The following is a 15692-nucleotide window of genomic DNA, read 5'->3' on the forward strand; positions in this document are numbered from 1 at the left end:
GGTTTCCGAGGAGGACGCTGCCGGCACAGGCGTCAGGGAAGCAGCGCCACCTGGGAAGCCGTCTTGGGTCCTGTCCTCTCTGTCCCCGTCTCATCTCAGCTGTGGACACGGCTTGTTGAGAACCACACTCCTCTCATGTCTCATTTATTCTTCAGCACACTGTGGTTTTGGCTTCTGCTCACATCGCACCACTGAAAGTCCTCTGGCTAAAGGGACCGGCAACTTCCTCTTTTAAAGCTGTGTCGTCGTCTGTTTAAGTAAGCTTTTACATTTTTTATTTTCATCACGTCAAAAACCACATATAAGAAAAACACACGTACATAGTTTAAAATTCAAATAGCTCTGCTGAGATTTTCATGAAAAAGAGCAGTCTTCCCATTAGCACACTGCCCCACCCCCTGATTGTCACTCCCCAAGGGCAACACTCTATGTATTTTTGCATTATTATCTAATATTTACCTCTGTTATTTAAATACTAGGCTTATATGACCACTTCTTGATTTTTCAGTTCCTAGTACTTTCTGTTGATTTCCTACTGTAGAAGATGAGTGTTTTTTAGCTCTTTCATAACATTTTTCCACATACACACTTCTGTTCCCCGCATATTTTTAGTATAGTTATTTTCCAGCTTTTGGTTAAATTAATATCCTAAGTTTATGTTATTTTCTAGGTAAGTGTTCACCTCTGAACCAGGGTGTGCCATGGTTATTTTAACGCCACTTTTGCCCCTACATTTTTGTGTCTTTTCCTGTGGACCTAATGTGGATAGGGAAGACACATCAGACTCTTTTTTTTGTTTGAAATCTTCCTTGGGTTGATTGGATTTGTTCTTGACTTGGTCTAGGTTAGACACTGTTTGCCAGGGCTGGCATAAAAAAAAAAATCACGGACTAGGTGTCTTAAACACTGGATATTTATTTTCTCACAGTTCTGGAGGCCAGAAGTCCATGATCAAGGTATCGGCAGGGCTGGTTTCTTCTGAGGCCTCTCTCCTTGGCTTGTAAATGACCATCTTGGTCATTTGTCTATACATGGTCTTCCCTCTGTATCTATGTCAAGGTTTCCTTTTCTTTTATGGAAACCAGTCACACTGGATTGTGCCCCCCCCTAATGAACTCATTTAAACTTCACTTTTTAAAGACCTCATCTTCCAAGTACAGTCACATTCTGAAGACCAGGTGGTTAGGATGACATCAACATACAGCTTTTGCAGGGACACAACTCAACCTATGACAGGTCCACAGTGGTGGTTCTCTACACCAGGGGCACAGCTCTTGCCCTGGGGTTTCTCTTTGCCTTCGCTCTGGTCATTTCCTCTGTGCCGCTTCTGTTTCCTGGATCCACAGCTGCTGCTTCATGGTTTACTTCCCTGTGCGGTGGAGCGTTTTCTTCCATGGTTTCCCAAGGATCCATGGGATGCAAACTTTTTGAGGCTTTTGCATGTCTGAAATGGGTTTATTTTATTCTTTCACTGCATTGATAAGTTGATACACTATACATTTGTAGGTGGACAGTTGAAAATGCATTTATTCATTATTTTTCCATAGTTCATTGCTGCTGTTTAAAACCCTGTGCTATTCTGATTTCTGTGCTGCAGTCCATGGGGTCACAAAGAGTGGGACACAATTTGGCAACTGAACAACAGTAACAATTCTGATCCCAGAACTTGTATTTGTGACCTGTAATTTTTGTTCCTGAAAGCTTTAGGATCTTTATCTCAAGTGTCCTGAAATACCATGATATGGCTTGCCGTGGGTAATTTTTTTGGCTGCGCTGGGTCTTCGTTGCTGCGTGAGGGCGTTCTCTAGTTGCCGCAAGCAGGGGCTGCTCTTGCTGTGTGCAGGCTCCTCTTGTTGCTGATCACAGGCTCTAGGGCACATGGGCTTCAGGAGTTTCAGCTTGAAGGGTCTAGAGCGGGGGCTCAGTTGGTTGTGCCTCTCAGGCTGAGTTGCTCCACAGCATGTGGCATCTTCCCAGATAAGAGCTGGAACCCATGTCTCCTGGCATTGAAAGGTGGATTCTTAACCACTGGACCACCAGGGAAGTCCCTGGTGTGGGTGTTTTTAAAATTCATAATGCAAATGAGGCGTTCCAGTCTAGCAGGCTCTGTGCATCAGTTCTGGGAAAGTTTTTTCACTTCCTCTGTATCTTTTAGCGCTTCCCCAATTTGCATGTCATCCTTGTGCAGGGACCATGCTAATCTCTATATTGTTCCAATTTTAGTATATGTGCTGCCGAAGTGAGCACTACCTTCTCTGTTTTCTTTTGGGGGAACTTCTATTAGTTGACTATTTGATTTTCTGAAATGTACCTCTTAAGTTAATTGTATTTTTGTCTATTTTCCATTTTTAATCTTTTTTTTAATCAAAAATTTTCTCAGCTTTATTTCTACCCTTCTATTGGTTTTTTGCTACATATTTAGATCTGTTTTTTCTGCTATATGTTTTTAATTTCCAATAGCTAGCTCTTCTTTTCTGAATGGCTGTCTTTCCCTGGCACTTCATTCTTTTTTTTTTAATGACTGCATTATCTTTTCTCTCTTTATAAAGTTATCAGTTTTTAAGTTTCTTCTGTTCTCTGGATCAGCTGTTTTTGGTTTTGGTTTTCTCCTGTTTGTTGATGCCTTTCTCTCTTGTTAGATGTGATCTTGGAATATCTGGTGATCTTTGCCTGTTGTTTAGTACTTAAAATTTGAGCACTCAGAGCTGCTGGAAACTGCTCATGTATGGTAGACTTGTAATAAGGCGGTCACTCACCTTGTTATTTTTGTTTAGCTTCCCCTTGCTGCACAGAATCAGGTTTTATTTTTCTCCATTTTTTTTTAAGCCCTTAAAAATTTTCTTTTATATTTCTGACTGTGCTGGGTCTTCGCTGCTACACTGGCTTTCCTTTAGTTGCTGCGCATGGGGCTGCTCTCGAGTTGGAGTGCACAGCTTCTCCCTGAGGCGGCTTCTCTTGTGGAGCACGGACTCTAGGGCTCCTGGGCTCCAGAGCGGGGCTCCAGAGCGCAGGCTCAACAGTTGTGGTGCACAGGCTTAGTTGTTCCGAGGTTTGTGCGATCTTCCTGGACGAGGGATCACTCTTGCATTGGCAGGTGGATTTTTTACCACTGAGCCACCACGGAAACCCTGTTTGTCTCTATTCTGATAGTTAATATCTTTGAAAGTTTTACTGTACTCTCTCATCTACCATTCATCCTTCCTCCCCTTCTCTTGTGAGTTTTTAATCTTTGGGAGTTTATCTGTTTTGGTGGGGTTTGGGTGGTGAGTAGAGATATAGACATGAGTTCAATCTAGCCAGTATTGCTGGGGTCCAGCCCCGGTGGATCCAGGGTAATTTGAAGGGGAGATGGAGTCGGCGTCCTAGGAAAAAGCTATATAATTAGAAATATAAAGAGAGATTAGAAAAGAATAGTGTAGTAGGAAAATTAGTGGAGAAAAAGAGGCTGAATAACTTGGTTTACATGGAATACCAATAAAACCTTGAGAAAAGAGGTTTGCACACCTACGTAGGCCACCGGCGCCCACTTGAATAGCGGAGGGTGCCCTGCCTTGGGCTCCCTCTCGAGTGGGTCTTAGAAGCCAGGGCAAAATTAGCAGGCTTGGCGAGCATCCACGCTCCAGATGGGAATTCAGCCAGAAGGGGAAAGAAACAACGACACGAGGGAATCAGTCTTTCCAGAAACTGATCCGTTTTCTTTATTTTCAGGTTTGCTTATATACTTTTTGTTACACATAGAGATAGAATACAGAGTCACGCAGGATCAGCAGACCTGACCCTTGTCAAAATCAGGTGCTTCATATAAATGTATACAAAGGTCTTAGGGGCTTTACATTATCTTCTGGGCATGAGGCCTGCTGACATTTTATGGCCCTTTCTGATAACGGTCAGTCAACCAGAAAACTTATTTTTTCCAGGGTGATTTTTTTCTTAAACCTGGCGCCACCCTCCGAAGGTACCAGATAAAGTTTCATTCCTATAGGGTGAGGGTGCAGGGGGTTATAATCACGAAAGAAATTTACTTAGCCTTCTTGGAAGGAAAGTTATGACCAACCTAGATAGCATATTCAAAAGCAGAGACATTACTTTGCCGACTAAGGTCTGTCTAGCCAAGGCTATGGTTTTTCCAGTAGTCATGTATGGATGTGAGAGTTGGACTGTGAAGAAGGCTGAGCGCCAAAGAATTGATGCTTTTGAACTGTGGTGTTGGAGAAGACTCTTGAGAGTCCCTTGGACTGCAAGGAGATCCAACCAGTCCATTCTGAAGGAGATCAGCCCTGGGATTTCTTTGGAATGAATGATGCTAAAGCTGAAACTCCAGTACTTTGGCCACCTCATGCGAAGAGTTGACTCATTGAAAAGACTCTGATGCTGGGAGGGATTGGGGGCAGGAGGAGAAGGGGCTGACAGAGGATGAGATGGCTGGATGGCATCACTGACTCGATGGTCGTGAGTCTGAGTGAACTCCGGGAGTTGGTGATGGACAGGGAGGCCTGGCGTGCTGCAATTCATGGGGTCGCAAAGAGTCGGACACGACTGAGCGACTGAACTGAACTGAACTGAACTGAAGGTTTAACATGATTAATATCAAAGGTTAATACTTATTTCTCTTATATGCTAGTTATATTCATTCATGTGTATAAGGGCAAGAAATATGGAGACTTAGCAGCAAATATTGGCCCAACAAATGAAAACCCTTCACCAGTATAATTTCTAACCAACCCACTATACTAATAATTTCTAAGTTCTCAAAAGAATCTGCATTTAGAAAGTTTAAAGCATCTCGTGCCTCTCACGGTTGGGAGGCTGTAAGCAATCACATGCGACCGGACGAACCTGTTCAGGCAGGCTAGAGAAACTTCAGAGGAGTTTGTAAGTTGAAACATTCTTGTCACGCCCAGGAATTTTTATTGACTGGAGCTGCAAGTTGACTCCTTCTCCGAGAGAGGTGGTGGGGGACAGCCCCCCGTAAAGTCAGAGGTGTAGGTGAGAGCATAAAACAGTAAAGTAGGCAGACTCTGGTTTGGGGGGTAGATGTTTGGGAACAGGAGGTCTCCTGAGGCTCAATCCCTCCTTTGCGTATGCCGAGCCTCCCTCCTCATGACCTTTGCCACAGGCCGAGTTCCTCACGCTGGTTCCTGGCATGGTATAATGAGACTTTGTCAATTAAATGAGTTTTGGATTTAACATCAGTCTGGTAAGCTTGATTTTTAGGCATTACATTCCAGAATTGCAGGCCGCTCAGTGCCCTAAGTCATGATCTGGACCCATACAGTCAACTACAGACACTCCTACTATGGAGAAAGCCCTACCTAGAATCCTCTTTGAACCACCTTTCTAGTGTAATTCTAACAGCTGCCCCAGAATTATATCCTAAAACAAACTCATGAATGTTATCCCACCCTTGGAAATTTTGAATGGCTTATGGCCTTGAGAATCCATTTCCAACTCCTTGGCAAGACCTTGTGTGATCTGACTCCCAGCTGACTTTTCAAAGCCTCTGCCATGCTCCACTCCATTCTTCACTGTGCCAGCAGTTCTTGAGCACATACACATTTATGCCACGGTATCTCTGTCTTTCAGATTGTTTCTTGGCTGTACCAGCTCTCCTGAAGCCTCTATGGGCAAATCATTCTCAAAGCCCCATCTCCTCAGTAAAGCCATCTCTCCCAACCTTACCCACCTTCTGAATTACTCCTTTAGCTACAAGTTACTTTGTAGGACTATTTAGCATTTATTTCATTTATATCCTGTTATGTGAAATACAGATTCCAAGAATGGTCTCCTCCTCCTTCCTGAAAGTGCCATCTGCCACCTGGCCCATGCTCCCCAGTTTTGCCTTTGCAGGCAAACCTAGCACTCCCTAAGCTGACTGGAGCCCAAGTTAAACTCTGGGCCTGCATGGCCCTTACAGCCCCCCTATGAAGCCCTCTCTATCAGCCATCCCTCCACTTTGGAGTTGGAGGAAATGCTGTGTGTCAGGCCACGAGCTCTGGCTTTATAAGCTGCCATGGAAGGGTGAGATGATGTACAGAAGTGTAGAGCAGCTGACTCCCGTGTGAGGAGCCTTAAATAATGAAATGCAGAAGAGAGAAGGGAGCCTGGCAGGTGAATTCCCCCTCCATTCTCCCTTCTGTGGAATACTCGTGGAATGGCTTTTCCTACCAAGCCTTCCACAGAAGAACCAACCTGCTGAGTGAACACATATACCAAACAACCTGTCTTTTTGGCTCACTGTGAAGCCTGTTCCTCACCCTCACCACTCTATTCTTATATACCCCCAATAGAATTGTTATTTAGTCACTAAGTCATGTCTGACTCTTTGCGACCCCATGGACCATAGCCTACCAGGCGCCTCTGTCCATGGGATTTCCCAGGCAAGAATACTGAAGTGGGTTGCCATTTCCTTCTCCACAGGTAGGTGGTAGTGGTTGCTACTATATCGACATTAATGACTTCAGAAATCGAGGGTAAAGTAGAACTACCTCAAGAGACCAACTGTGACCACATACACAGAGATTATAAGGGAATATTAATAGCATCAAAGAAAACGGAAATATTAAAGAGCCCTCTTTCCATCTGCTAGAGGTTATGTTCAAGAGAGAACATTTTCAACAGCCTGACACAAGGCATTTTTCTATTTCCGTATGAAGCAATTCAGCAAATTTAATTTCCGTTTTAAACTTTTTTTTTAATTAAAGTATGGTTGACTTACAATGTTGTGTTAGTTTCTGCTGTACAGCAAACTGAATCAGCTATACATATATATTGAATATATATTCTATTCCTTTTAATATTCTTTTCCATTATGGGTTTATCACAGAATATTGAATAGTTTTTTGTGCTATACAGTAGGATCTGTTCTATGTAAATGATGGAATCACAGGATACACTATTTTTATGTCTGACTTTTTTTCAGCATAATTTTGAAATTTGTCAATGTTATTGTATGTAGTAATAGTTGATTTCCTTTTAACTGCCAAGTTGTGTTCCATTGTATGGATATACAGTTTGTTTATTCACTTAACAAGGGTTTGGGCTGTTTCCAGCTTTTGGTGATCACAGACAAGTCACTTTGAACTGGACAACTTTGTCTTTTTAAATCAACTTTACTGAGAAATTTTACAAAATGTACTCTTTAAAATGACATAATTTGATGCATTTTAATGCAGGTTCCCTTGTAATTAACATGACATCAGGACATAGAACATTGGCTTCATCGCAAATGTTCTCTTGGGTTTTTTTTTTTTTCCAGTGTCTCCCACTTCCCCATCCCTAACAACCACTAATTTGCTTTCACTCTAGAATAAATTTGCTATATTTGCAATCCCTATAGTTTTGTAGAAATGGAAACATACAGTAACAATTTTACTTTGTTTTTTTTGCTGAGCATGTTTTTAGATTGATTCATGTTGCAAGTATGTTCATTCCTTTTATTACTGAATAGTATTTCATGACATGAATTTACCACAATTTGTTTATCCATTCATGTATTATTGGGCACTGGGTTGTTCCCAGTTTGGGGCCATCATGAGTAGAGTTGCTATGAACATTTATGTTCAAGCCTGTGGGTGGACACGTTGTCACTGCTCCTGGTTAAATATCAAGGAGTGGAACTGCTGCGAATGGTTAAGTACGCACGTGCAAGGGAGTGTGCTCAGTTGTTTCAACCGTGTCTGACTCTTCTTAACCCCATAGACTGTGGCCTGCCCGGCTCCTCTGTCCATGGGATTCTCTAGGCAAGAACACTGGAGTGGGTTGCCATGCCCTCCTCCAGGGGATTCTCCTGACCCAGGGATCAGACCAGCAGTCTTGCATCCCTGCACTGGCAGGTGGATTCTTTAACACTGGCACCATGCATTTAATTTTTTAAGAAACTGCCAAACTCTTTTCCAAAGTGGTTACACTATTTTTATTTTATACTCCGACTAGCAATATGTGAAGGTTCCAGTTCTGGATGTTTGACAACACTTGATATTTAAAAATTTTAAGGTCTTTCAAATTTTAGCATTCTTATGGGTATGTAGTAATAACTCATTATGTTTTTAATTTGTGTCTATTTCCCTGACTAATGATGAGCATCTTTTCATGTTTTTATTGGCCTTTCATGTATCTTTCCTAAAATGTGTTCAATTGTGCCATCTATCCTTAATCAGGTTGTGTCTCTTACTATTTTCGAATTGGAGTTGGTTATATAATCTGGATACCAGTCTTTCCTCAGAATAATTTCATATATATTCCCACTGGGCTCAAGCCACACGGTTCTCTTTGCTCTTTCTTAAATGAGGCCATATCTGTTCTGAGTCTTTTAACTCTCTCTGTTCTCTCTGGAATTGCTGCTCTTCAGATACACACAGAACCTGCCTCCAAACCTCCCCCAGTCATAAATGGCCCCTTTTGGTGAGATCTTTCTTAACCATCCTATTTTAAACGGTAATACTCACGGCCTGACATTACCCCCTATTCTCTAGTTTTTTCTCCATAGCACATATCTATCCTATTTATTATTTACCTTTTTGTTTAAAGAAAAGTATTGACCTAGATGAGCCCCCAAGCATAAAAAACATGGAAGAATAACATGTTAGAATAACATGGAAGAAAAACATCCATTTAGCGGATGACCTCCTCTTTCGGAGGCTCATATACTCAGGGATGGCAAACTTGTGAGCCTGCTGGGTGAAGAGGTTGTCCTGACACCTCTCTCAAGTACCCTAGGCAGATCGCCGAGCGCCTTCGGCTCCAGGAGATCCTGGCCAAGTGGACCTCGTCCAGAACAAGAAAAAACTGAGTCCTGCTTGCCTCGAAAAAGAACTGTAGAATCTCGAGCAGCGGAGACATATGTAGAGCTCATCGGAGCCATTAATTTTCTTCGCATAGGACGAAACAGGATGTCTCGTTCAAGGCCAAGCGGCTTAAGGACGCGGCCAAGACCCGCACTCAAGCTTCCGGCCCGGTCGGAGGAGCCTTGCCGCCACTCTCACAGGAAGTGGCGGACCGAGCCCCTGCTCCCCTTCGGGTCAGCAGACGCGACTCACGCCGGCGAAACACTGTGTAAGGAGGTAGCTGAGAACCTTCCTCCGACCCCGACCTGAAATGACACTGCAGGGTCGGGTAGGGAGAGGAAGAAGCGCAGCTGCGGCAGATCTCCCGGAAGTTGAGGGCTTTGTTTCCGTGGGGAAGATCTTACGAGACGGACGGGGACGCGACGGTGAGTACTCCTGGCGCCACATCGCTGGCCGGGTCGGGCGGCGACTGGAGACCAGTGATTTTCCAGATGATACCTGTGATTCTCGGCGCCCTCGTTTATCGAGCGTTTGCCAAGGTCGGGTCCTGGGATGCAGCCCGGCAGTGATCGGCTCAGCCTCCCTTCGAGGGCGGACGATACAGCATTCTGATGAGCCTCAGACTCACCAAAGTTGTAACAGAGGAGCTCGTAGAATAGGAGACTAGTCCTAGGGGCGCTGGCAAATGGGCTTTTACTGGCCAGTCGAAGGGAGGGAGGATTAATTCAGCGTAACCGCCTGTCTGAGGGCGCGTGCTGGGTAGGGACTGGGGGTGGTGACAAGCTGGAAGGGCCAGTGCGGCTGTGGGGAAATGAGCGCGGTCTGCAGGGCTGCGCTAGGAAGCGGAAGAGGGAGGAAGGTCTCAGATCACAGTCTGGGACTCCGTGACATAAAGGGACTTGATAGCAGGGCAGGATTTGGTGTACGTTTTGAAAAGATCACTTTGACTCCCGGGTGGAAGTTGGATGATAGGAGGGAAGGAATTGTGAGGCGACTTCTAGGTCACCGCTGTTGAGGAGAGAAGGTGGCCAACGGCGGTGGCAGAGTAGGTATGGGAGAGAATTGGACCCTTCAAGATGGTACTTAAAAATTGACAAGAGTTTTGCATAAGATATGGGATTTGAGTGGAAGGTAAGTATCCAGCGATGGTTCGAAGTTTCTGACCTAAGTGAGTGAGTTATATAAAACAAACCAAAACCATTTTTGACATTTGATAGGCGCCCTTTTCCCCCTATTGTAAAAACAAAAAACACAAAAAAATTGTTTCCTCCCTGGTTATATGTACTCATTATCTTTTGTGTGCTCACTGTAGAAAATTCAGAACATGCAAAAATATTTTTTCTAGAAAACAAAATTGTCTGTAATTCTGCTACCCAAGATGGCCATATTTTGGTGTGCTTCCTTTGTTTTTGTTTTCTGAGTCCATTTTTTGGGGGGGGGGAGTAGAATTGGGTATACATTCTATGTATATATATATATTTTTTCCATTGGATGTTATCGTGATAATAAAGATTGTGTGGCCCTGCTGTGCCAAGACATTATTAACAATTATTAATTTTCACAATTTTATTTTTCCAGATGGTAACCGAAAAAATCATATGTAATTCCGGCAAGTCAAAGATAATATTTTGTTGTTTTTTTCAGTAGTTTTCTTTTTGTGTACATTTTTAAAAACCCACATATTATGCACATTTTGTGTTTTATTTTCCAGTCAGATGTTAAGTACTTAATGTTATTTATTACTATATTTACACATCCTTAGCTACTCTTCAAGACTACAGTTTTTAGTGGTTGGTCAGTAAAGCCACTGTAGTTGGGCCTGTTACTAGTTAGGTAGGTTTTCAACCTTTTACTCAGAATGATAAAAACATCTTATTACATAAATCTTCAGATTGCCAATTTATTCCTTCAGAAAAATGGTGGAAATAAAACCTCCTAGATAAAAGGATAAAGTGAACCTATATAAAATTGCTTCACCTAAATATCTCTCTGACTTTAATTGAAATTGTTTTAAAGATTATATTTTTGCAGTGCTTAGTTTTTTCATTCAAAGATAGATTATGTCTCTCCAGTTATTTGCTGTTTATGCTGGTTTTATGTTTTTGTATATACCCTGTCCTTTTCTTGTCAAGTTTATGTCTATAAAGGGTGTTACTATTTAAGAATTGTACCCTCTAGGCTTAAATTCCCATGTATGTAATGAATATCTTTTGAGTTGTGTCATACTTTCTTCTATAAGATTGTTTTCTGCCTTACATTTATGTCTAGATTCTGCCAAAATATAAATAAAATGGTGAGATTAGAAAGCTAAAAAGACTAAGTTGGAGTGAGGTTTCCTTAATGCTTTAAGTACCCTGTGGTCTAAAAAGTGTTTGGTACCCTGCTCCTAGTTGTTGAGAAGCTCCCCCTCATCCAGAGCCTGCCTTTTCTGTACAACTAGGGGACTGGGTGTTGCCCTTGATCGTTTCCCAGGAAGGAAGCTAGAATAGCTTAGCAGGGTTAGGAAGACAGTCTGTCATCAGGCTGCCAGATGTTTTGGGGTGGAGTTTTCAAGTTTAACAGTTCTACATCTTACTATTAAAGCTGTAACACTTTAATTGTGAGCAAGGATATTCGGTAGTGACTTACAGTTGTTGACTTTTGGTCTTTTGGTCCTGTGCAGTAGCGTCCTGCTTATCTATGAAATGCAGTTAACACGTCAGCTGGACCTATTTCCTGAATACAGGGTGACCCTTCTGTTATTTAAAGATGTAAAAAATGCTGCGGGCTTGAGAAAAAAGGCCATGGAAGGTGCCATTGATGGCTCATTAATAAATCCTACAGTGGTAAGTACTCATGGCAATGAGTGATTTTTCATGATGTTATGGGTTAGCCCGAAATTGTTATCTTCACGTAAAAGGACTTGTCTAACCTGTAGAGTGGATTCAGATTTGGCCAGCCTTCAGTTTAACAGTGAATAGAAACCAAGTGGGAGAAGGCAATGGCACCCCACTCCAGTACTCTTGCCTGGAAAATCCCATGGACGGAGGAGCCTGGAAGGCTCCAGTCCATGGGGTCACTGAGGGTCAGACAGGACTGAGGGACTTCACTTTCACTTTTCACTTTCATGCACTGGAGAAGGAAATGGCAACCCACTGCAGTGTTCTTGCCTGGAGAATCCCAGGGATGGGGGAGCCTGGTGGGCTGCCATCTATGGGGTCGCACAGAGTCAGACACGACTTAGCAGCAGCAGAAGCCAAGTGCTAAGCCCCGTCCTGACGTGAAAGGTGGTTTCCCTCTGATATGATGGCAGATGCCTAGATATCCATCTTCTTGTGTGACCTAGAAACCCTCTGTAAAGGAGGCGTTGCACAGTGGTAGAATCACCAGTACTTAAATCCCAGTTATGCCATTTATTATGACTTTGAGCATGTGGTATTCAGCCTTTATTCAGTGCTTATTTGGTAAGTTCTTTATATTACTGCTAACTCACTTAATCTTCACAACAACTCTATGAAATAGTGAGATGATTATCTGCTTCTAAAAGATAAAATGCTAAGGAATTTGCCCAGGTTCCCTTGGTGGTAAGTGGCAGAACTGAAATTCTAACCCATTCTTTGCCTTGGTTTCCTCATTTATTGCACATGAAAAATAATAAAAGATATCAAATAGGGTAGTTTTGAGTAGAATAGAAAATAAAGTTTAGATGTTGAGAATATGGCCTTTCCCATAATAGTCCTCAATAAGTTGTTTTAAAACTTTTTGTATCTTAATTGCCTGCAGCTGTAAAATTCTGTGATTTTTCTAAACACCTAGGCCCTTGAGATTTTGACAGTTTTGAAAATACAGAAATTATGATGAAGTAAAACAGCCTGACACTCGAGGGTACAGGGCATTGTTCTTCAGAGTGCTCCAGATTCTTTGTGTGTAATTCTTTCTGTTCTCTTTGGTAGATCGTCGATCCATTTCAGATAATTGTGGCCGCAAACAAAGCAGTTCACCTCTACAAACTGGGGAAAATGAAGACAAGAACTCTATCTACTGAAGTTATTTTCAATCTTTCCCCAAATAACAATGTAATTAATATGGAATGTATACTTTCTTTATATCTTTTGACCTTGTCATGGTAGCCTGTGTGTGACTCAGTGTTAACAGTGAAGAGTGAGTGCTGGACAGAGTTGAGGTTTAGCATTGCCGCCTACGAGACAAGTAAGCATTGGAATCACTGGTGAAATTTAGCTAAATTAAGTGAGGATAGTTTTATTTGTCCTTCCTGACATACAGAGTCAGGACAATGCTATTTAAATCTCATGATAAAAATAAGGCATGGGTATTTGTGTGTTACCATGCGCATCTTTTATTCTCCCTATAAACTCTTTGAGGATAGAACCATGCCTTTTCCATAGACCAGAAATCTGCCTGATACCTAGACTAGCTCTTAACACATGCTCATACACGCAGTACATAGGAAGAGTTTGTGTTTGAGATATTGATAGTAATCAGTTTTTGAGTTAAAAACATTCCACCTGGGCATATTTTTTAAAAAACCAACTAATTTTGCTGACGAAGTTTAATTATTACTCATGGGGTCACAGAGTCGGACACGACTGAGCAACTGAACTCACTAACTAGTAACTACTAAACACAGTCAAGTACTGACATGGAGAGAAAGATTAGGAAACGTGTGGCATGGTTTAAAATACAGATGTTTGAAAAATTTATAAAATGGGTAGTTATAGAATTCCCCAATATCTTGGGGAAAATTACTGGGTGATTGTTTCTTTGAGATCACTGAAATAACTCAAGAGACTGCAGTTCATAAACATGTGTTAAGCTTGCCCCTGTTCCAGTCTGGGGTCAGAAATGTTCCCAAGAAAGGCAGATGAACAAGACAAGGTTCAAATGTCCTAAGATAATTGATATAATGGAATAATAATGCAAATCTGTGGGAACAAAGAAGCAATTCATGCTATAAGGAGGAAAGTGCTAAAGGAGTGACCTTTGAACTGGACCCTTGAAAGATGCTGGCAGCCCAGATAGAGGACAAAGTGCAGGCACAGGCGAGAAAAGTAGGAAAGGACGGGAGCCCAGACAGCCCCACTGGCTGGAGGGCAGGAGGGCGTGGCGAGTCACTGGGTCCATCCAGTTAAGTCCAGGCTGGATTCTGTGGGAATGAGGTGCAGCTTCGAGCGGGGAGTACTCTAGAGGCAGAGGTGGTAGAGATTAGGGAGGGACATGGCAAAACTGTAGGCAGAACCACTAGGATATGAAAAATAAGAATCTGACCAGGAAAGGCTGCAAATGGGGAGAGGTTTCACATGTTGAGACTACTGATTTTATTGTCTTTTTCACCCCTTAGATTTCAGAGGCCTTGAAAAAATTTGGTATCTCAGCAAATGATACTTCAATTCTGATTGCTTATATTGAAGAGGGTGAAAAACAAATAAATCAAGAACACCTAATATCTCAGGTAGAAGGTCATCAGGTTCCTCTGGAAAATCTCCCTGAAATAACAAATATTACAGAAGTCAAAAAGGTTTGTAAACCTGTATTTTTAGAAAGAGCATGATAGATGTGGAATAATACTGTTTGCTTATTGATCACCAATGCTTCTATATTGTTTTCACTTTTAAGAAAGGTTAATATAATTAAAAATTACTTGAAAAATGATAAGACATGCAAAGAAATGCAGATTTATGTAAGATATAATTAGAAACTTAGTTGGTAAAGACATTCTTTTAAAAAGAATAGATAACTTTAGATATCAAGCTTACATTTGAAATATAAAATATAGTATGAAGTTAATGTCTAGATGTGTGCTTTTAAAATTGATACAAATGTTTTGATGTTTAGAGAGTTATCACTATAACTGCAGTTGAAACTTTTGACATAAGTGATGAGTTGCTGTTTACTTTGCATACCTTAATCACATTGTGATTCCATCCTATTATCCCAATAATTGAGTAATAAATTAGGTCACATATGTTTTTGTATAATGAAAATTAGTAGTGCATGAATATGTCAGCATGTCATAATCTGTCTTTTATGCTTATAGGTATATAAACTATCTTCACAAGAAGAAAGTATTGGAACATTATTGGATGGTATCATTTGTAGAATGTCAACAAAAGATGTTTTGTGAAATGACAGAAATATTAAAATTTTTTCAGCTTTTATAAAAAAATTCATTGTTTTTCCTAGATCATAAAATCTGTTGTGTTGTATAAAGTTTTAAAACACAGAATAGTAACAAAGGGAAAAAAAACCACTCCTGGTCCTACCTTTTCATATTTTAAAAGATAATCACGGTTATTGTTGTTATTGTCTTCTGTTTCTGTCCAAATATATTTTATTTTTATATAATTGGAATAATTGCAAACATTTATTGAATGTCTACAATATACGAGGTTCTTATCTAAATGACTTTATATCCATCAACTCATACTCTTGCACTTAATTCTGGCTACTCCAGCATCACCCGTTCCAAGCTTCCTGGTTCCAAGTTTTTGTATGCAAGAATTCATTTAATTATCACAGCATCATATGAAGTCGATTACTCCCGTTAAAAGGTTGTACAAATAATAATGTGCGCAAGGTCGTACAGCTAAAAATCATGTTTTATAAATGTTTTTTTTCTTTTTCATATTTTGTCTTAAAATATGGTTGTGTCAGTCAAGATAGAGTAGGTTACAGGCCGTATGTTAATGTTTTGCTAAGTTTGCTTGTTCTTAGTCTTGTCTATGCATGGGCAAACACTTCTTTTCTGAAATATTTGAAAGTAAATTGCAGACCTTGGGGCACTTCACCCTCTGTTGTATTTAGTTGCCATGTCTCTCTCAATTATTTTTTAACTGAAGGAGAATTGCTTTACAGAATTTTGTTGGTTTCTGTCGTATATCCACAGTCATGTCTCTTTTAAAGGCTCCTTTA

General features: G+C 41.2%; 1 protein-coding gene and 1 non-coding gene across 6 annotated transcripts; one reads left to right on the plus strand and one right to left on the minus strand.

The window, feature by feature from the left end:
- Positions 1-2143: 2143 nt before the first annotated feature.
- On the minus strand, positions 2144-2247 carry LOC128057035 (U6 spliceosomal RNA). The gene has a single exon (XR_008200229.1). It is a non-coding gene; the product is annotated as a U6 spliceosomal RNA (small nuclear RNA).
- Positions 2248-9118: 6871 nt separating this feature from the next.
- Positions 9119-15013, plus strand: TPRKB (TP53RK binding protein). Of its 5 annotated transcripts, none has more exons than XM_052649287.1 (5): positions 9119-9208; positions 11446-11608; positions 12716-12838; positions 14122-14298; positions 14818-15013. In XM_052649287.1, exons 2-5 carry the CDS (start codon positions 11468-11470, stop codon positions 14902-14904), a joined length of 528 nt encoding a protein of 175 aa, XP_052505247.1. In that variant the 5' UTR covers positions 9119-9208; positions 11446-11467; the 3' UTR covers positions 14905-15013. The 5 variants fall into 5 exon arrangements, with proteins under 5 accessions (XP_052505247.1, XP_052505248.1, XP_052505245.1 ...); XM_052649288.1 differs by having other exon boundaries at positions 9208-9322; positions 11449-11608; XM_052649285.1 differs by lacking the exon at positions 9119-9208 and adding an exon at positions 9218-9322.
- The last annotated feature ends 679 nt before the right edge of the window (positions 15014-15692 follow it).

This window comes from Budorcas taxicolor, chromosome 11 (genome assembly GCF_023091745.1).
Source record: "Budorcas taxicolor isolate Tak-1 chromosome 11, Takin1.1, whole genome shotgun sequence".
Lineage (NCBI taxonomy): Eukaryota > Metazoa > Chordata > Mammalia > Artiodactyla > Bovidae > Budorcas > Budorcas taxicolor.